Source organism: Chinchilla lanigera, unplaced genomic scaffold (assembly GCF_000276665.1).
Source record: "Chinchilla lanigera isolate Chin_1 unplaced genomic scaffold, ChiLan1.0 scaffold00046, whole genome shotgun sequence".
In the NCBI taxonomy this organism is placed as follows: Eukaryota; Metazoa; Chordata; class Mammalia; order Rodentia; family Chinchillidae; genus Chinchilla; species Chinchilla lanigera.
This window is the reverse complement of record NW_004955447.1, coordinates 990,635-1,012,580: the sequence shown is the minus strand read 5'-3', so window position 1 is coordinate 1,012,580 and position 21,946 is coordinate 990,635. Positions and strand designations below refer to the sequence as shown.

Genomic DNA, 21,946 nt, shown 5'->3' with positions numbered 1-21,946 from the left:
AAAAAAAAAAAAAACAAAAAACTGAGGGTGAACCTATGATATTTTGGAAGATGAGAGCTGAGAGAATTCTTTGCTAGTACACCCACCCCACAGGCAAAGGAGCAATGCCTGGGAAATGCTGCAGGAAGCTCCTTATGTCGAGGGATCCAGCATGTGCTACAAAGACCAGGTAGAAAGTCAGATCTCCAAGGGAGGACAACAATCATTGGAAATGGTAAATATAAACACCTTTTTATTTTTTGTTGTCCTAAAACATAACCTGTTTCTTAAATAAAAAATCATGATGTATTTTTCATCTTATAACATATATTAAGATATATGACAATTTTGTGCAGAGTTGGGGGAGACAAATGGAATTATAAAAATCAAGCAACTAAAATATTTTAATGCCCAAGGTAAAGTGTTTTCACAAAAATTAAGTATAAAATTGTAACCTGAACCAACTTCAGAACAGCCTACAATGCCACATACCAGAACAATAACGGGATCGTGCAAGGGTCCATCAGTGTGGAGCGTCTCAGTGTCGTCTTCAATGTTGTACTCCCACTCCACGCCAAGATCTATGAAGGTCCGTGACTTGGCTTCTTCCCCTTTGCCATTTAAAATGTAGTGGCCTGTAGCCTGGTTCTTAATAGCTAAAGAAGGGAAATGAGTAACCCAAGCATGTATCTTATCATGTCAAAACTTGAAGATCCGTAGCAAGTCTGTTCCCCTTCATAAGTCAGTGACTATGTTAATTAGTATCAGGCCATTAAAATGGGTGTTAGTCCTAATATTATTAGCACTTCCTTCATGAGGGATTAAAAACTCTCAAGAAGCATGTCCAACTAGTCAACATCATGGTAAGTCAGTTAAATAAGCAAAAATAATGTTTGCAAATATTCTCATTTGAAAACATTGTCAAAGAGGAGAACAGTTTCTAACTCATCCACCCTCTATATTTCTGTAGACAGCCAGGTCTATTTTGATAATAATGGATATTTCTCCACTGATTAATACAAATAGTTTACATTAAACAGAAAATAACAAAATGGCTTCTTAATAGTGTCATCATTTTTAAACTGGTCAAAATATTTACAGTCGCTCAAAATATCTGAACAGGTTTACAGGCCAATCATTTTTCTTATGGTTGCAAAATTCTAAGGTCACATCAGCTGCTTCAACGATCAGGAAAAGCTGCCTACTGCTGGTAGGATTCTCACTGTATTACAGCCACTATATATTATAAAATAAAATGCTACTCCAGTGGGTGAAAATAATAAATGAACATAAGTTTTGGAGATGCATATCAGCATGTAAGGATCAGTTAAAAGTAGAACATTTCATAATGATCCCCATCACTGAAAATGTGTAGAAAATATGAAAATTTGTAAAGGGTGGGAACGTAGCTCAGTGGTAGAGAGCTTGCCTCGCCCATTCAAGGCCCTAGATTCTATCTTCAGTTTAACTCTAGTTAAACACATTTATTTTCCTTTAACTTTTAAACTAATTAGTTCATAAGTAATAACCTGGATCTAGGATGAAAAGTAAGGATTTTATTTTTTTATTTTTTTTTATTTTTTTTTTTTGGTTTTTCTCCGGTACCGGGAACCGAACTCACGACCTTGCGCTTGCAAGGCAGGCGCTTTGCCGCTGAGCTAAATCCCCAGCCCCAAAAGTAAGGATTTTAAAACACCAGAGAAAGTACTCTGGCTGAATGTCAGAAGGCGGTAGCAACTAGTAGTGAAGATAATTTAAATATTTTTAAAAATAATTGTATGAGACACTATAAAACAATTCATTTTTAAGTCAACATAATTCCTAAATTTCAAAAATTGTAGTGCTTCAATATGTAAACTGTTTATATTTACACACAGACCCCGTTAAAGTGACACTTCTATGTGGTGCTCTCACAAAAAAAAAAAAAAAAAAAGAATCTTTTGGAAATTATACTCAACCAGGCAAATGGATCTGCATGTGCCAATCAAAAGCCACCTGACACTTTTCAGATACAGCTTTAGGAAAATGTAACATAAGACTAAAAACATCCACCCATGGTTGCTTTTCACCCAAAGAACTTGAAGTTCAATAAAAATAAGGGGAAGTGTATGGTATGGACTCAACCAAACATTTTGAAAATATATGAATTTTTGTGGTATTCTTCCTTAATAATGTATTGTTCTCATCCCTTAACACAGACTAAAAAATGCATAAGAAGCACAAACTTGTTTTTCCCTCCTGTCATTATGAGCAATCACCATTCTCTACCAAAATTAAAGTTTTCTTTTTGGATAGTTCCTGTTTTAAAGTAAAAATAGTTGGGAGAAATGACAAAACCCACATCATATTCAACTAAGGCATTTAAATAACTTCTCTTTGCCTGCATGTGCACCCCTACCCACACACACACAGACACCTGCACGTGTGACTTCTTTGACCTTTCCATGCTGAAGCATGCATTAACGCAGAGCCAGGGGCAGAACACTTACCAAGAATGTGAGGGGAAGCCTCGTCTTCTTGGATTAACACATGTCTAGCCCCAGGAGGGATGTCAAACATCTTAAGGTACCCTGTGCATGTGTTGTGAACGCGGGAGGAGGCAAAGGAGAAACAGCGACAACCATGGTTAGTGCAGCGCTCTGCTTCCTTGGGTTCCCAACTGCAGAAGAGGGCACCCATAAACCGGAAGAAGCGGTTTCAGAAGTTAACATCAAAGCACGGTGACATCCCATGATGTCAGAAGAAATTCTCTTTAATTAATGAAGAAAAACATTTATCCTTGAAACCAACTTATTAATATACTATTAATCTTGTACTGACCTATGAATCCTCTCAACAACAATTCAGGCAAATATTATCCTTTCCTGTGTCCTTCTATGTGCCTCTTGTTTTGTAAAATACACTTTTATTTTTTTTACATTTTTTTGTTTTGTTTTTGTTTTTTTTTTCTGGTACCAGGAATCGAACTTACGACCTTGCACTTGCCAGGCAGGCGCTGTGCCGCCGAGCTAAATCCCCAGCCTAAACCACACTTTTAAAGTGGGGAAATTTTTCAGTAAAAGTCCTTGGGTGCTGAATTTCTGGAGAGATCTTTCCTACCCCAACATATTGTTTTAAAAGTATACATGACCATTATAAATAGTTCAACTGTTAATTACTGGAAGAATTTTACTTTCAGAATGAGAGCCTACTTTATTTTTAAAAATTATAAAAGAAAAACCAGTGAGTAGGCTTTATTGTTCTTGTGATGAGCAATGACTCTTAAAGTTTTAAACAGATTGTATGTGGGGCTATTTTAAAATTCACATTGTAGATTTCACCAAACCATTTGGGCTGAAGATTGTGCCAGGTACCCCTCACATACTGCCTTATGTGTATCCTAAGCTCAGTCTTTTAGGCTGGAAATGATAAAATCAAGAGGCTTAAAACTGGTTGCTCTGGGTTTTAAAGTTATATATCATTTCTATTACTGTCAATGTCATATATGAGAAAACTTCTTAATATTATCACATGTCCTCAAAATTATAAGATCACTTGGAATTAAGATCCTAACTACAGATCAACAAAAGGCCAGGTAGACCAAGATGTTATATCACATTTCCATCAAAAATAAGTGAATACATGAAGATTATAACCTAGACCTAAGATTATAACATAATACCTATGTATTTTGGAACCCATACTGTGTACAATGCAGGATAAGTACTGACTGAAATTCAGTGATTGATACAAAATTGAGAGAATTAGGAAAAACGCATTTAAAAAATTTTGTCTATGTACAGTTAATTGGTACCTATAGGTAGATTTGCTCAGCCTCTCATCATGTTTATCCGTGTCCTTACGAAGTGGAGCAACCATAGGTAGATCAGGGTGAAGCCCAACACATGAAAGGTACCATTTTGCCTGAATGTGTCACGGATAGAAGGAGCATGCTTAAAATGTAGCACACAGCAAAACAGCTTGATGCCATTTATGGGTGCCCATTTTTCTGCAGTTTTCTACAACTTACCCAGTATACTTCTAGCTTCTCTTGTTGCAACAAGAGAAATATTACGAGCTCCTCTGGGTACAGTGAATGCGCCTCTTGTCTTCCCTTAAATAGAATGTCTTTAATTAATGGAGGTTTCATGTTTATCATTGTCTTGTGTTTCACTGACTATCTCGTAAGTCTTATATATTTCAGTAGAGAAGGTATAAAATATGTTCTGTCATTTTATGTATAGAAGTAAAAATACATTTACACTGGTTAGCTAATGCCAATAAACAGTTAACAGTCAGTGAAACCAAGACTAAGTTTGAACACAAAATGGTGTAGGTGATTTGAAGCTGAATACTTGCAGATTTCATTTTCCAGTAACTTCAATTCTTTATGGCACCTCTTGCTTAAATGTTTCCCTGTTGGAAAAGGTTAATTAGTCACTGAATTACTATAATGACAATATTAGTGTAGAGAAATGGATGTTAGATTCTTTTTGAAAAGTTGGAATTTGCATAACTGATGATCAATTTCTCATGTTCTTTTGACCTTAAATTGCTGATTAAAATAATTTGTGAGGTATGTGAAAGACAGTCTCATTACCTTATGGTACATATTATAGAACAAATGATCATGGCAAAACCATTTTTCTTTAATTATCTCACTCTGGAAATAAAACAAATTAATTATTTTGTACCCAAAAGAAAAGAGTAACATGTAACTGCACTGAACAAAGAACAGTTCATCATTTCACAGTGAGATGGAGAACATTACATTTGATTTCACTGAAATGAAGAAAGAATAAAAGTATATTAACATAAAAATACAGTAGAAGAATTTTCAAGGAAGCACCATATCAATTTTATATTTAAATGCTTAATTTCCAGAAGCATTTGCCCAATAAATCCTTACTGAATAACTGAATATCTGTTACAATCTCAGGAAAGTATTCAATAATAAATGTTTAGATCCAAATTTTTAATGAAAATTCCAATGAGTATTATGAAACTACTAATATTTTTACAAATGATTTGTTGGATGAAAATACGTTTCAGTTCCATCTTTTGGACTGCCAATGTGTATCTAAGTTCATGTTCTAGACAGTGTAGGAAGCACAAAACTTCTCATAGAAGTCAAAACTCAGATTATTTTTTGGTTGTATCTAGATTTTAAATAAAAATTTTTAAATAAAAATTTTAAATAAAAATTAAAATATTTTTAAATAAAAATTTTAAAATAATGTGAAATACAGATCCTACATTTATTGATTTATAAGTAGGATAAGATGTTCATTTTTTAAAATAAAAGAAGTAAAATCAAAGTAGCATTTTAAAAAGTTACACTTAATGGTTAATAATGTTTTTAACTCCTGGCCAACAATTTATGTGCAACAGGTATTCAAAGTACATATCATTTCTATCTCCATTTTATTAAAAATGTAAAAGAAAATGTAACACATAGCTAAGTACTATAATGGATACTGACTTTGAATTTAATAGATATTGTCTCATCATAAATGCTATGGAATATGAATTTAAAAATTTTTAAATATTTCCCTAAGAGACAATTTAAGTTAAAAAATCATCAGCTAACTTTTGTCATGTTTATTGAGAAAATGCTGCCCTGCCAGAGACTCAAAAGCACCAGTTCTGGAGAAGCATGTTGTACATAAGACCCCTGTCTTACCAAGCTTCCTGGGCGTTCTCGTAAACGTCCCCTTCACAGTGCGACAGTGAGAATTGTCTCCTCCACAGACGCCACATTTGTCCTCAACCTTGTTGGAACCAATTTCTTTATCGCAGCCCACTTTCTGGGGGAAGAAGATGTTAAATGTGGCGACTTCTTAATGTGTCAGGCACAAAACATCATACAGAGAACGATGAACCATTCGGTCCCCAACAGCCATCCTCAGCACGTCTGCACCGAACTCATGACAGTCACAGAGTTTCACACACTAGTCCTGTAAGGAGCTATCGTGGAGTCAGATGAGTTGTACTCTTGTAACAAAGATAAAGGTCTTCAGTCTGATAAAGTGTTTCTCCCATCATAATTATTTCAATCATCAAACTTACATTTACTGAGCACAGATAGAGCTAATACTGGGAAAGCAAAACCAAAACAAAACCAAAAAATATGGTGCTTTTCCCTTGTTTTCATATTTATAAAGAAAAATAAAAATAGTGAGTCATGCATTATTTATGTATAACTGTATGGTTATATAGTGTATATAGTCACTCGGTCTGTAAAAGTCACTAAGGATGTGAGGTAACACTTCCCGGAAGTGCTGGATACTTCCACAGGGCCTGTCAGGAAAGCAAAGTGGACAGCGTTTCACAGTAGAGAGTGAGGGCAGAGCGGGAGGAACTGTGGGTCAGAGGTCGGTAGGGAAAACAGCCCTTGAGTCAGGGGAAGGTGATGCTGAGCACAGCGGAGGCCACGGAAGGCATGGATTCCAGGTCCAGTCTACATTTGCACACTCACTGGACAGAGAACCACTGATGGTTTTCGGGAATGGGGCAGGTCCTTGAAGTAACCCAGTGTGGAACAAGGACACTGCACCACACAGCACTGTGTTTATAAGGCTGGCACGGCACAGGCGGGGAAAGTCACGATGGCATGTGTATTTCACGCTGCTGGGCAAAGGACGAGGACGAGACACCCCACTGTTAGGGTTTGCACTGTCCCTTTCAGAGCGTGTTGGGAACTCACTCCCCGGGGTGCCGGTACTGAGTGGCTGGGGCTGAGCAGCTGTGGTGAGACTCGAGACTGCTGCCTTCCCAACGAATGGACGTTGTTCTCAAGAAGTGGCTTCCTGCACAAGCCACGCCCTTGGTCCCCCTGGGCACACCCCCCCTGCGCTTCCTCTCTGCCCCGTGACACAGGGGGGACACCCTCAGCAGGAGGGTGTGGGCGCGGGCGCCGGCCCTCAACACCACCCTCAAGCAGGAGTCTTTGCTTTGTAAACGCCCAGGGGAGGAAATCCAGCGCAGTAACGCAGGGGCTCAGACAAGGACGCCAAGGGGCTGCTGCCTCCACAGATCCTGAGGCACCTGTGTATTTCAGTTTTGCTGAGGCAATAAGCAGACATTAGGAGTTAACATGTTTCAGTTGATAAAGATAATCGCATATCAACTTTGAACATCAACAAGAAATAAGCTGCATTTTTTTTACAAAATATTAAATAGGTCAAAGTTGTTTTGCTTCTCTAGAATTTTTGCTTTGATGTGAAAAACAATGTTTAAACTTAAAATCAATTTAGAAAGCGAAAGAGGGAGAGAGACCTGTATTATCGTTTAAACAAAAGACAAAATACGCTTTGCACTGGGTTGTTTTAAGATCCCATATGTGTGTATTTCACTTGCAGGCCCCTGGCACTAGGTGCCCCGGCACACAGGATCTCCACCACGGCGCGCGGCTGGAGATAGGAAATTCCCTGATCCCAAGCGCTCCAGTGACCGGCCTGGTTTTACCAGCCCGGCTCCTCTCGCACGCACCATCCACGCAGGCACTGTCCATGCACGCAGGCTGCGGGGCAGGCCGGGAACTCACCACGCACTCGCCGCGCACGCACACGCCATGCGGGTCCCGGTAGGAGCAGCGCGTGCCGTCCGCCACCAGCTGCCGCATGGACACCGCGACCCCCGTCTCCCGCGACTGGCAGTACAGGTGGCATCGTTTCCTGGCTGCGGGAGGGGAGGAGGAACGTGACTAGGCATGCAAAACAGGCTGTTCGGGCAGCATGGCGCACCTCACTTTTGAAATGCAGTTTCAACATAGGTTCCTGATGGCTAGAGAACGCCCTGAATGAATGCAGCTGAGCAAGGGGCACACCTGCTGCACCACGCGGCAGCAACTGCGCCTCTCCACCTGGGACTCGAACCAGCAGGGACCCCAAGTCCAGCCGTTAGCAGCTCATTCCACCACAGCTCTCAGAAACTAGCTCCAAACCAGCTTGGTTTTAGTAACGCCCAGAGAACTGACGGGGCTCTCTTGGATCCAGCTTACCACCAAGCACAGTTTGTGCCTCTTAGAGGATCTCATTCATTAAATATACTTTATATGACTCATTTCACCAAAACAATGCACTTCTTCTGAATGTACTGCAACCCCGAATTCCTGCATGTATTCACCTTTCCTTTAAATTAATGTTAAACTGAATTCATAATGTATTAGATCACACGACAATTATGTAACTTTTTTTTTATCTGTAAGAAATATGGCAAGATTTATTTAAATGAAAATATAAACTAGAATGAACAAACATGAGAAATGTTCCTCTTTGAATTAGGGATCTAGCACCTTTGAGTTGCCCAAAAAGTACATCTCCCCAAGGTGTTCCGGGGTTGGTACCAAGGATCCACAAGCCTTTTAAAAAGAGTTTTGAGAATTGAGACACAGCACTAATACTGTAAGAACTGGTGAGGCCTTGACTTAAAGCTTTCTGTGTAATGTGATTTCCTTTTGGGTGTATTTTGCTAAGGAAACTTGTTAAGAAAATTTTTATTAACTAAATTTTTTTCTTAAAGATTTTTTACACACACACACACAAACAAAAGAAATACAGCAAGAGGTTACTATTTGGACACATGTTACCAAGAACTCAAGGGTCATAAGTGAAACGTTAACAAGTAATTTCCAAATTTTTATTTATTTTCTTTTTTGTTCTGTTTAGCTTTGTTTTTGAGACATAGTCTGTCATCCAGGCTGGCCCTGAATACAAGGTAGTACTCCTGCCTCAGCCTCCCAAGCGATAGGATTACAGGGTGTGCCTCATTCCGAATATATTTTTCAACAACTAGTTTACAATGCAAAAATAAAAGGCTAGGAAGTACCTTTTGTTACTAAGTAATGGTCTTTTTCTTGCTTCTGACCCAGGTACACATGACCTGTATTTCTCTCTAGTTATTCCAAAAGGAAAGAGCACACATATCCAGAAGCATTTCCCATGGAGAGATTTTAGCTAAATCAAGAAATTCTGGCTCTCTCACAGGCATCACTTCCCACCATGCACTTCCTTGGTGAGGGTAGGTGTGCTGTTTGCCAGGACATGGGCGGCACAGTCCCCACCTCTAGAGAGCGGAACCGCCTGCTCCTGGAAGCTCCGGGACCCCTCAGCACCAGGTAGGGGTCAGCAGGGCGAGGGTGGGGTACTCACGGTCGGGGTGCTCGTGTGGCAGCCAGTGGTGCTTGGTGCTCTGGAACTCAAAGTGAGAGTTCCGCTGCTGGCACTGCTGTGCTCTGAAGTCCTCAAAGTGCTTCTGGCACTCTTCTGTATTACAAAGCTGGTACTCAAAGTTAACGCCAGGGCAGTCCTGCCCACCGTTGATGGGCCTGCAGGAGAGAGTGCGCTGCAACAGCCGCCTGGCCCGGCCCCTGAAGCTGCGGTCACTGCCACCACCGGGCTGCCTGCCCACGAGTGACCTTGCGCTTCCTCCTCCACCCTGTCCCTTCCCACAGGTCCCCGCTCTTCCTGTGTGGGTGGACTCAACCTCAATCAGCTCAACCTCAATCAGCTTTTCCAGTGTAAAGAAATAAAAAGCATGCACGTGGTCTCAAGAGGTTACATTCTCTCTCAAGTATAAAGCACAAAGATGCAACTCAGAGAAACTGATCATAGCTCTCTGGCTCTGTCCCTCCTATGTAAAATGCAAACAGTAACACTATATTCCACAGCAAAATGCTGAGGATGTGGTAATGTACTTAAGGTACGCATGATAAACCCTGCTGCACTTATCACTTTGATCCCCTGTGTTACGTTCTCCAATGTTACTTTCATCTTTTCCTGTAAAGACAGGTATGTGGTACCCACGGTCTCTACCAAAGATATACCCAGACATCCTGTTGCACAGAGGGGCTGCCCGTGTGTTAAACCCTAGGAAGAACACCAGAAATTTAACAGTCTCATTATTTTTCTACATCAGAAAACAGATTGTGGAGTATATGCCAGGGACTGATGAGAGTGAAAGAGAGTAAGAGTAAAGGCTCGCCCTGGCTCCTGACCACCGGTTGCCACCCCAGCTTGTCCTCTGTGCAGTGCCTGTGCTTCTCTGGGGGTGCCCGAGATGCTCCCAGGCCCTGCACTAAGAGCACCGTGATCTGACCTCCTGGGGGCCCTTAATACTCTTGATAGCAATTTTTCCAGAAAATCTCTCATCTTCATCCAAGGTTCTTATCTTCATTACTTTGTAGTCTTCACAAGATACATTAAGTGATTTATCCAAAATTGATACTGGTTTATGAACTCTGAACATTCTTTTTTTCTGTCCTATATTTTACATGCACTTAGAGAAAGAGAGTACCAGTGATACGACAGGACGCCTCTTCCAGTCCACCCAAATACCCAAGAGCTGCAGAGACTCTGCTCACGCGGGGTTGTTGCACTGGCGGGTTCTAAAGCGGACACCAGTTCCACACGTCCGGGAGCAGGAGCCGAACTTGGTCCAGGAGCCCCAGTTGCCGTCTTGCTTCTGCTGATTGGTGTTCTTCCACATGCAGTGTCCTTTGTAGCACCACTGAGGACAGTGACAAAAGCCATTATGAAAATCACACAGTCACCCAAGTTGGAGTTGTTAAGAACCACCTACATAAAGTTTTCACTTCTTTCTTCTGCTTCTTTTTTCTACATAACAATGCATTCAAAATATCCAGAAGCAATTATATCCTTAAGACACCCTAATGGAAGGGGAATACAGACTTGTATTTTTATTATAAAATTAAAATAAAAAATAACATTCACTCAGACAAGTTTTTAAGTGATACAGTCACCAGTAACAGACATCATAACCGGGGATTTTCTGTGTACCCAGCTTTTCCAGGGGGTATCATTCTACCTGTCATCTCCACTACCTGTCCCAGCTGAGGAGTTTCTGAGAGCAACAGATTCCCCTTTAAAATGATGGCCATGAGAGTATATGTCTTAACTAAGAAAATAACTAACATAATATTTAACCACATCCAGATTTCAAAGCACTGTTATTACCTTATAAAATTTAATTCACAATGATCCTGATAGGTCAGATAATGATCTAACCCTTTTAGATGAGGAAAATTAAGGCCAGAAGGGTCATGAGTAGTGGGTACCACCTGACCAGGGAGCAGGTAAGGGGCGACTGGCACCCTGACACCACAGGCACCTTGTCACAGCATTCCGCATACGGCAGGTGCTCCAAGGTACTACTTATTTTCCTTTCAGACATTTTCACTTGCTTGTTCATACTATATGCAATAAAAGAATTTTCTTTAAACTTGACTTTTGTATATAAATATAACACCATTATATTCAAGGGAATTGGATGTCAAGAGTTGATTACAGAGTATCATTCTTTAATGAAATAAGAACCAATTACTTTACTGTCCCTCTAGAGTCTAGTCAATATTTTCTGCTACTAAGTCTTCTCAAAGAAAAGTATTATATATCACACAGTTAGCATAGAGTTGGACACAATGCAAATATTTGTAATCATAGGTCTTATTATTTACTATTATGCATAATTCTCCTCACAAGTAAGTGTATACACATTTTAAATTGACCTTTTAAAGGAACTAAAAGAGGTATTGATCTTCTTTGCCAGCTTTTTGTCCAGTCTACAATATCTTATTTCTAAACTAGTCAAGGCTCTTGGAATTGAGCTCTCAACACGCCTTTGTTCTGGGATCTTGCCCTTGAGTAACGCAGCCTGGCTCTCTGCCAACCGCTGAGCATTCAGTCCTAACTACACGATTTGAGATTTAAACCCTCTGGGCATCTTTCCCTGAGGAGTGAGGCCAAATCTCCTACATACATTCACATAACTACCTCTGGGCAACTTTCATGAGGCATGAGATCCAGTAAAGTAAATCAAACCCCTTGCGGGGGTGGGGGGTTGGGGGGGAGATTCTGCTGAACTACTTTTTCCCAATCTGTAGTGGGCTGAACGGTGGTCCCAAGGGTGATAGATCCTAATCTACTGTAAATGTGACTTTATCTAGAAAAAGGGTCTTTGCAAATGTGATTAAAGTAATGACTTCAAATTCAAATATCATTCTGGATTACCCAGGTGGACCAAAACTGCCACTACACTTGTACTTGTAGAAGAGAGCAGAGAAGGAAGGTGGACGGCCACCAGGGTGGAGGTCACGTGCAGGGGGGCCACGACAGAGTCAGGTGTCCCGGTCTACCACTGACGGTAGGTCAGTGAAATTGTCTTTCTATTTCTGACCTCAAGAACCATGAGATAATAAATTGTTGGTGTTTTAAGCAACAAAAGTCGTGGCCATTTGTTGCAGCGGCCACAGGACTCCAGTACACTCCACCTTACTGAGCCTCTGTACCGAAGTTTCTACAGGAGAGATGCACCTGGGCTCCTCCCAGCAGGCTTTGCGGCCTTGTAGCAAAGCTTCCCGCATCCCAACGCACATGCGCACACTCACTTTCCCGGCAGCGCACTCGGTGCCATCCAGCGGCGGCCCCTTTTTAGTCTTACAGAAGTAGGGGTTGTCGGGGTGACTGCACCACAGCTGTTTGCACGGGTCAAAGGTTCGAAACTGGAAGAGAAAACAAACGCTCTGAACACCAGACAGGCGCCAGTCACGCCCCCACACAGTTCCTGCACGTGCTCTGGACATTTTCAGTTCAAGTTATAGCCAAAGTTATAATGCATGAAGAACAAAAACATCAAAATAAAGTTATGACACATGAAGAAAAAATACTATGTAAGATTCTAAGTAAGTCGGGCATGGTGGCACATGCCTGTCATCCCAGAACTCAGGAGGCAGAGACAGGAGGGTCGCCCCAAGTTCAAGACCAGCCTAAAATACACAGCGAGACCCTGTCTCAAGAAAAAACAAACCAAAAAAAAAAAAAAAAAAATCCTAGTAGAATACATTTATTTTGTTTTTTTGTAAAAGAGCAATGATAAATAGTGATTCGTTTGGGTGTTTCTGCTAGATTTTTAATGTTTCTATCCATATCATTTTTACTTTATGGCTTTCAAATGGATAATATTGGAATTTTAAAATGTGTTAGCATTATTATGAACAATTGAAGTACTAAATCTTATTACAATCATCTGACAGGACTCAAGCTATCAGAATGGCTTCTCTTTATTCCTGTAGGTTTGAAATAGATAATAAAAATGCTCCTAATAATTAGTTGACTAAAAGTAGAAAATATTTGTCAAATTATCTGTATAAGACGAGGTAACCCCATGCAACAAAATATCACACGTTTGTACGGGTTATAAAGTACTTCCCATACACTTAATCCTCACACCAGCTCCTGACTGAGGAATAGAGGCCACAAGATCACAGTCAGTTACAAGGTTCTATCACAACCAGGATAGAACCTGTGTTTTCTCAATATCAAACTCTGCATTATAACATCCAGATGTTTATGTAAACACACACACTTGTATGTAGTCTTCATTTGTTCTTTTTTTCTAAATGTAAGTATCTTACCATTTAGGTAGAGTTTTTTAAAATAGGAAATAGCTGGATGTGGTGACATGCCTGTAATTCTTGCACTTGGGAGGCTGAGGCAGGAGGACTGCCACAAGTTCAAGGCCAGCCTGGACTACACAAGACTCTGTCTCAAAAAACTTAAAAAAAAATAGCAAACACAGTATATCCATGTATTTATTACCTATACTGCTAATATGCTAATTGACCCATACATAGCCTCATGGTTAGAGATGTAATTTATTAGTGCTCATTTTAGACCAGGATTTTTTGTTGTTGTTGTTCTAAAAATTATACATTTCTAGGACATTAACACAAAGCTTTAGAATTCTCAGGTCTGAAACACCAATACAGGTAATTAGGAGCTCACAGTATATACCTTACAGACAGACTAACTGGCTCTATCTGGAAGATTTCAAACAGCAGATCAATTTCTTATCAATATCAATAAATACTTTAATTTTCTAGAAGTAAAACAAAAAGTCTTTAACCATATAAAAACTCTTTTCATTTTCTAAAATTAACTACCAGATTGGTACGGAAATTTAAAAGAACATACCTCTAATCTGGATTTTTACATGGACCCCTAGGTTCAATAGATTACATAGAGCAGTTATTATGTGCCTGCATTACCCTAATCATTGTAATTTCATTATCATACCAAATCCTCACACCAACCTTCCAGATAAATGCTAATGTTACCCACATTGTACGCATGACTAAGATAGATTGAGGTGTCTAATGCCACGTCTAACTAACACCAGGACTTGATTCACCCAGACTATCAGATCCATACCTCCTTTTTATTCTGGGCCTTTCCACTGAGTACCTTTCCAGCCCTCTTTACTGTTGTTTATGTATTTATTTGTTTTTCTGAGACAGAGTCTGCTTACATCATGAAACTGCCTTGCGACCTTTGCCTCCCAGGTGCTGGGGACACAGCCAAGCTGGACCACAACCCAATGATGCCGTGCTACACAGCTGCTTCCCATATAAGACACCAGCATAACTCTTCCTAGGGCCACAAATGCATAGAACCCTGGCCACAGAGCCAAAGAAAAACTGTGTCTAAAAAAGTCACCTCTGAGAAATCAGAGAAAGAACAGAATGTAAAGATTTAGAGTGGGGGAGCTTCAGTTCAAAGCTGAACTCCCCTCTTTAGCAGAAGTGTGACTTGAGCAAGTTGCTTATCCTGTCTTGGTTTTTTCTTCTGTAAGACTAAAGTTTATCGCCTTCCTTCTAATATATCATGAGCATTAAATAAGGTAGCATATTTAAAATAAATACAGAGCAAACACAGGATAATTGGTAGACAGTCTTACACTTGTACCAGTGAGCCTGCAAAGCTCATGAATAGATTTCAAGATGAAAAATTTAAATTAACTGTGGGTAACTTACTGCAGTACACATTTTGTAACCAACACCAAAATCAAAACGACATTGCTCATCCATAGAATAATTTATTCCAGGAAGTTCTGGGAGTTTGGGCCAATCATGTTCAAAAGGGTCATCAAGCAGACAATCATAGGAACTGCAGAAAGGAAAAGATCACTTGTAATTAAATGTTTATTTTTAAACACTGTGTCTTAATAATAAAGAACTCTTAGCTTATACACTCTAGAATACCATCAGACTGTAGAGCAAGTTCACAAAAGGGAAAGGAGGGAAAGGGAATGGATAAAAAAAAGAATTAAAGAACAAAAGATTGAAAGTAGAGCTCTCGCAAATGGAAAGGGGAGCAGAGTTCTGAGTAGGGAGGATGGGGAGAGGCGGGGGCCAAAAGAAGGGAGAGAGAGCTGGGGTGTATGAACTCCCACAGTGAATGGAATCATTCAAAATGAGGGGGATTAATTGCAATGTGTCTTTATTGTAGTAAATTCCTAAAGTTAAGACAGAAAAGCATGTTTAAAGTTTTTTGGTTTTAGTTCAATTTAGAAAAAAAATCTTTGTTCATTCCAAAAAGTAAGCCAAGCAGAACACAGGAAATAGCTTCCTCATTTCACTAAGGGAGCCCCTACTCCATGGGGAAGGATGGACCCTAACACAGGGTGGGACGGGGTAGAGGAGACAGCGCCCAGGACCCCATGAGCTCCCTCGCCACCTGCCACTCTTGTGGCCATTAGGGAAAATTCCATGAAGAGGTTACGAAAGGGAAATCACCTCACTCCTAGGACTGGGCTCAAATTCCAGGCTATGGCTTAAAATGCTGTGGTTACATTATAGAATTATGGTGCCCAAACCACAAAGTCCTCAGAAGATATTTATTATCAACAACAGCTTTCACTGACTGGGAACTCTGGAATGACCCAAGTGAGTCCTAGGCTCCGTTTCCTGTCTGGGGCACCCACAGAGGCCCTGGCACACGTTGGGCACGTACTGGATGTATCTCCTCAGCTCCTGACCGCTGCAGCGGGACCAGTGGTAGCGATGGAAGGCCGCCTGCACCAAGGGCGCCATAACGCTGCCCATCGCAGTCTCGTCGCCACACCGGTTGCCTTGCCCATCGTGCTCCATGCCCAGCCTGGAACACAAAGCAAGGAGACCTCACAGCTCTGAGCGGCAGCGTCTGCTTCCCCTCTCTCTTGACAGTACTGGAAAGGATGCAGTTTTTAGTCAGCGTAGCTCTCTCAGAGCAGCTCCACACACAGAAGGAGAGAGTAATCTGACAGCCATGCCTCTCTTATTCTGGATCTCTGCAAGCACGGGGCTGCAGGACAGTCGTTCACTGCTTTGCAGCGCGTGACCTCCTCATTGTGCTCCGCTCCTCACACTGGGAAGGGATGAGAACCGCATGCTGGCATGACTCTGCCCAAAGTGTGAACAACACTGGGAGAAGTGGAGAAAGGACCTTTTATTTCCTCTATGGCTGTCAAGAGTGACTTACACATGGCCAGTTTCATGCGCTACTACAAAAGCAGATGAAAACCCATCCTCGTGATTCAGGGTGCAGCTCCTCACTGGATGACACATGCCTGTCACTGGAGCATATCCTGCAGAGAATAACAATTACTTTTATTTTCCTTGTATGAGAAAACCCATTAGAAATTACTACTGGACCTTTGCCTAGGGGAAAATAAAAAGCAAGCTTTTCAGCAAACAGGGGCAGCATTATTTCCCTGCTAGCCTTACCCACATTCTCTTGGGAAAGCCACAGGTAATCATCTCTAAAAGGATTCACTGGGTTTGCACTTTCTCCCTTCCTGAGCGAAGGAGCTGCCTGGAGCCGCCATTCCCTCCGCCCACCAGCTAAGCCCTGCCTTTCTGCCTTAGTAAATGGGCCTTGATGCTGTGGTAGTGGCGAAGGAAGCCAAAAATCCCATCAATGTTGAAAAGGAAATCGTCAGTCTGCTTGTTCCAATGTCCACATCAGAATTTCTTAGATAAATGTAAGCTGACTTTAGAAGAAAACTCTTTGGAAGCAGTCATTCTTCACGGCATCTCTTTTCTCCCTCCAAACAGTGGACATCACAGGGCATTTATGGCGTCCCCTCCAGACCCCAAATGCACAACCGTTATTTTAAAGGCAAGTGTAACTCATTACAGTATTAAGTAGCATTTACCACTGTGAATTCCACAGAAGTCACTGGAAACAACAGAAAGAAAATGTACGCTTGGCCAGGGAAGAGGGAAAGTGGCGGCAGAGATCTAATGAACAGGCTGCCTGAGTTAGGACTGCTTTTGAAAAGTCACACCGGTCAGTGTTCCTTCTGCATATTAATGCTAATACCTTGCATTCCAGCAGGTCCGAAGTCTTGCCTGGTTAAGAAAATTGCATGATCATGGTGCTCAGAGTGGTTGGGATCGGATCTTTGTTGTTGGCAAGCCCAGCGGCACACATTCTCCAAGCTCCTGGACGGGTTTCCCCTTTCTATGAGGCTAATGGACTAAGAGGAAAGAATATGTTAAAGACACACTAACGTTTGCCCAAAGGCTTTCTTTAATAACCTTTTGTGAAGCAGAAATTTGGGTCATAATATGTTCAATATATGATTTAATAATATTATTTGGGGCATTAGATACCTGCTGTGGTTTGGGAATTTGAAATGCCCATGAGGATATCTGCGTGATATTCAAAACTTCTTATGAGAGGGTTAATGGGCACAATTGATGAATAAGTCTCATGCCAAGATTTGCTATTTTGAGGCAACTCATCAATAATCATTTGGATAAAAATTTTAGAAGTCTAAAATGTGTCTTGATTCTGCTTAGATTTTAAATTTCATAGTTGTTAAGAACAAAAGTAGAGGGAAAGATTCTCACAAGACTATTCCAGAGATATGAAAGTAAAAGGTCTTTAAGAGTTTTGTGGATATTTTTGGTCCAGAAATAATCAGCATGTGGAAAGAATAGAAATTTCTTCCATTAACTGGCAAGGTTAGTCAAATTTTAGTGCATGAGGAACAGTCAGATTATATTAACCTCACACTGAAAAAAAAAACAACAAAAGTTTTTCAACCTCATAAGGAAGAGGGGCGTACTCTTATCTTGTAGTTCCAATAAACAGAGTTAATTTCCTGGGAATGTTGCCATGCTATGGTCTAGAGTTCAAAGGTCAGGGATAGAGAACTGGAGTGCTGTGAAAGAATGAGAACTGAATTTGGAACCAAAAATGAGTCCCAGCTTGGCTGATAGGCTGAGAATTCTGTTAAGTTTCAGCAAATGTTATCATAGGTGTTTACATTCTTAATAAATTAGATTGATTTGTTATATGCTGGTCACATATTTCTCCAAACAAGTGATTTAACAACCTACAGAAGGCTGTAAACATCGCCAGCTGGAACTAATGTCCATTTCTTGGGAGCTGCTCAAAGTAGGTCAGGCTTATGGGAGAAACTAAAGATCAAGGACTCCCTGTCATTAGACAAAAATAATTGGATGTTAAATATATAATGAAACACAAGCATATGGCTTTTCCCTGCTTCCTCAATGCACACATTCCCTAGCACTTCATAATCAGAAGGATTAATCATGGGAGCAGGACGTGTAATTTAAACATCAAGAAAATTGCCAAGTTAGTCTCTTCCTCTATGTTTCCCTCTTGAAGGGGTTCACTTTCATCCATTTCATTATTTCCAAGGACAGGGACATAACCAGTATTATTTTAAAATTGGTTAAAGTCAACTATATTCATGAAATGCCTAATGTGTGTGCATTCTGAGAACCAAGTTTTTGTTTTCAAAAAAGTACTTAAGTTCTTTGAAGTGGAAAATATCATTTCATTTTGTATTAGTACATATTGGCAGCACCTACATTCACATTCCTCGTTGGGGGGAGGTATCTGCACACAACACACCTTGATGCCTGTTCTGCCCCCTTTCCTTCCCTTTCCTCTCCCTCCACCTCTTGATCCCGTCCCATTTGATAAACATCTATCTCCCTACTTCCTATTATCTTCCATTTTGCTCTTTATTTATACTTTGTGCTTCTCATGTAAGAGAAACCATGTGATATTTAAGGTTGTGCACCTAATTTATCTCACTAAACACTGTGGTCTGAAGTTTCCTACAAGTGATTCAGTTCACTTTTAAATATGAAAAGATATGTGTAAAATAAGGTTTGTTTGTTTTTTTTTTTTAACAAATCAAGAGAAGGCAAAGATCTCATCTCTTTCTTCAATAACACAGTCCAAGTACCTAGGAAGAGTACATCCCATAATAGGCACTCAGTATAGACATTTTGAATGAATATATAAATCACAAACTTGGTAATCGTGATCTAAAAAATACTCATCCTCCCTCTTGGTTGCCGTACTGGGGATTGAACCCAAGCCTCTTGCACTGAACCACATCGCTAGCCTCCTTCTTAAATTTTTTTTTGAAGCAGAGTCTTGCCAATCTGAAAGTTATATAGGTTGGGTTTGAACTCCCAATCTTCCTACCTAAGCCTCCCAGAGGCTAAGTTACCTCTCTTAATGATACATACTCATTTTCATTCATGCAGTTTTATCTACACTAAGGATAACCATCTAGAGGGAAGTAAGTAAAATGTAGAATCATCAAAGTCATTTATTATCCACTGAAACCTGGAGATCTCTACTTACTGTGGCTTTTTCTCTTCTCAGCTCAGTACACCAGGGGTCTACATGAGACACAGGGCAGCTGCAGCTTCTGTGATTTAATATTCTACTGCTGACCCAGGCCCTAATGTGCATAGTTCCCATCCTTTAAGGTATTTTACCTTTGCATAGCCCAGCATTATCATGCGTACCAGGACCACATTTATATGTACTCCAAGGGACTCATCATGGTAAATTTCATTCACCTAGAAACAAAGGAGATAACTGCTGAAGGAACGCCTTCATGACATGTGCAACACTGAAGGGATCAACTCCGGAAACCGCTGCAAGTACTCAAGTCAAATTACTTTTTTTTCCTTCAGATTTAGTTGAAGCTAAACTCTAAAGTGAAATAATTTATCTTTAGCTTTGGGACAATTCTTAAACACGTAAATTACTGATTTTTGTAAATTCCATAGTAATATCAAAGTAAAGTGTGTTTTGATGAGGCCTCATTACACCAGTGTAGTATCAGAAAGGGTCAGCACATGTGTGATGTGATTCATGTGTGACATTCACCCACGTGACTAGAAGGTGCATTTTCAGCTGACCTGTACTAGCCTAGAGCCACCCAGGGAAAGGGGCAGCAGGCATGGCCCCATGTGGCCACAGGAGCTGTGTTGGGGAGGAGCCAGGCCAGGAGGGTCTGTGTGAAGAGCGGTGGTGATTTATTGCCCACTCCCCCCCAGGAGTGAAGCAGACGGCAGTCACTGTTTAGAAGAACCATAGGAGAGACATCCTGCAGAGTGGAATTATTAAGGAAATGCTACAAGTGTTTGTAAGGTGAGTGTCAGCCCTGAGACGCAACTCAGAAAAGCCAAGATGAGACACTGCTCGTTACTGAATCTCCTAAAGGTGATACGGTTTTCTCTAATATCACAGATATTGGAATTAAAGCAAGTAGACTATAATTGTGTTTCTGAGTAAGCTAATGCAAAATGACTATACATTTTAAATGCTCAATTTGGCAAATGGCAGCAGGAGTGAGAAAGGCAGGGTTATCCAGCTAGGTTACAAAGTTCTTAACGGTTCCTGAGAACAAGGTTTCACCAGTCATCATAATATCTAAAAGAGTGATCGAAAACTAACTCTTATCTCTACAGAAGACAAGGCAAACCTAAAACCTGAGGAGAGAAGACAGGCATAATCCCACAAGGAGAAGCTTTAAAAAGGACAAAACACTCTTGAAAAAGAGACATCCACAAATCATAGAATTTTGGCCTGACACACTGTGCAAGACACAGGCCACGAAACCTCAGTGAACTGTCTCAAGAAGCCTGCGAAAGTCAGGCGGGAGGCACAGTCAGCACAGAAAAAGAAAGAACAGCAAAGACGGAGGTAAGCAAGAACTTACCAAAAGTGACAAGGCAGCTCAACAGAAAAACACGTAAAGTCTTTTTACAGGAAAATACATATATACACACACATATTTATAAATGCACACTCGTGCACATGTGAACACATAGAGATAAGATCTAATTTAATACCTGTAGGAGATCAGCCAAGATGTGAAAAAATCTGCAATGTGCTCCTGCACTCATGCCAAGCTGCCTCAACTCCAGGGTAGAGCACACCCCAAGTACCAAGATCATTTTTCCACGCTGTCTTGAAAGAGAGGTGGCTCAGCCAACACGATGGTACTGAGGAAAGAGCGGAGAGCAAGAGCCCAGGGAACGTGTCACAAGAAGGCTGGCTGGGGAGGTACAGCGGTGAGTACCAGCACAGCAGGCAGGGGGAGCCCCAGGTCACCCTGCGCATCCCTTGCGGCAGCTGAGCTCTCCATTTCTCTGATCTGTGATCAGATGGACACGAACAATGCTATCTCACAGGGCAGGCATGAGAATCAAGGACTTACGAGAACAACTGCTTAGAAATGTTATGATACAGAAGAGAGGCGTTTTAAGGGCATTAGTGTACAGGAAGTAGAAAAATCGAGAAAGAATACTAATAACTGTCATATAGAAGACAGGTTGGATTTATGCTGTACACTTATAGAGAATAAAGCTTAAAACCATTCATATTATCAAATAGGTAAATTTCAGTTCACTATAAAAAACACTGAATGTTATGCAAAGAGCTGTAATCTTTCAGGCTCTCACATACAAGTGATATTTTTACATACATAGCAGAAGGTATTCTTTCAATGTAGTGAATCAACATTACTACAGGTCTATAATCTGCAAATCTCTGGGTCTTATTTCACTTTCCAAGGCTTACAGAAGTTGGTTCCTATGTATTATTAGTCACTTTTAAAATATACTGAGGCACTCGGCTGTCTGTGTCTTGTCTGGCCTCAGCGCTGTGGGAGATGCTGTGGTCTGACACTGAGACACACAGTCTGCGCTGAGTTAAAGGTAACACATTGGGGCTGGGGATTTAGCTCAGCGGCAAAAGCGCCTGCCTGGCAAGTGCAAGGTTGTGAGTTCGGTTCCCGGTACCGGAGAAAAACCAAAAAAAATTAAAAAAACAAAATGTAATGTTTTCCATGACAAGTAGACACA

At 40.8% G+C, this 21,946-nt stretch overlaps 1 protein-coding gene across 1 annotated transcript in view; it reads right to left on the bottom strand.

Annotated features, from left to right (window-relative positions):
- The window catches only part of Adamts3 (ADAM metallopeptidase with thrombospondin type 1 motif, 3), a gene marked incomplete at its 5' end in the record, with an annotated part of 233,149 nt that overhangs the window by 23,855 nt on the left and 187,348 nt on the right, over nt 1-21,946 (bottom strand). The window contains 12 exon segments of the mRNA XM_005392768.2: nt 472-635; nt 2,469-2,549; nt 5,642-5,765; nt 7,505-7,638; nt 9,111-9,286; nt 10,322-10,467; nt 12,365-12,478; nt 14,789-14,921; nt 15,768-15,911; nt 16,275-16,380; nt 17,118-17,274; nt 19,568-19,651. Of these exon segments, the coding sequence (XP_005392825.2) occupies nt 472-635; nt 2,469-2,549; nt 5,642-5,765; nt 7,505-7,638; nt 9,111-9,286; nt 10,322-10,467; nt 12,365-12,478; nt 14,789-14,921; nt 15,768-15,911; nt 16,275-16,380; nt 17,118-17,274; nt 19,568-19,651 (1,563 nt within the window).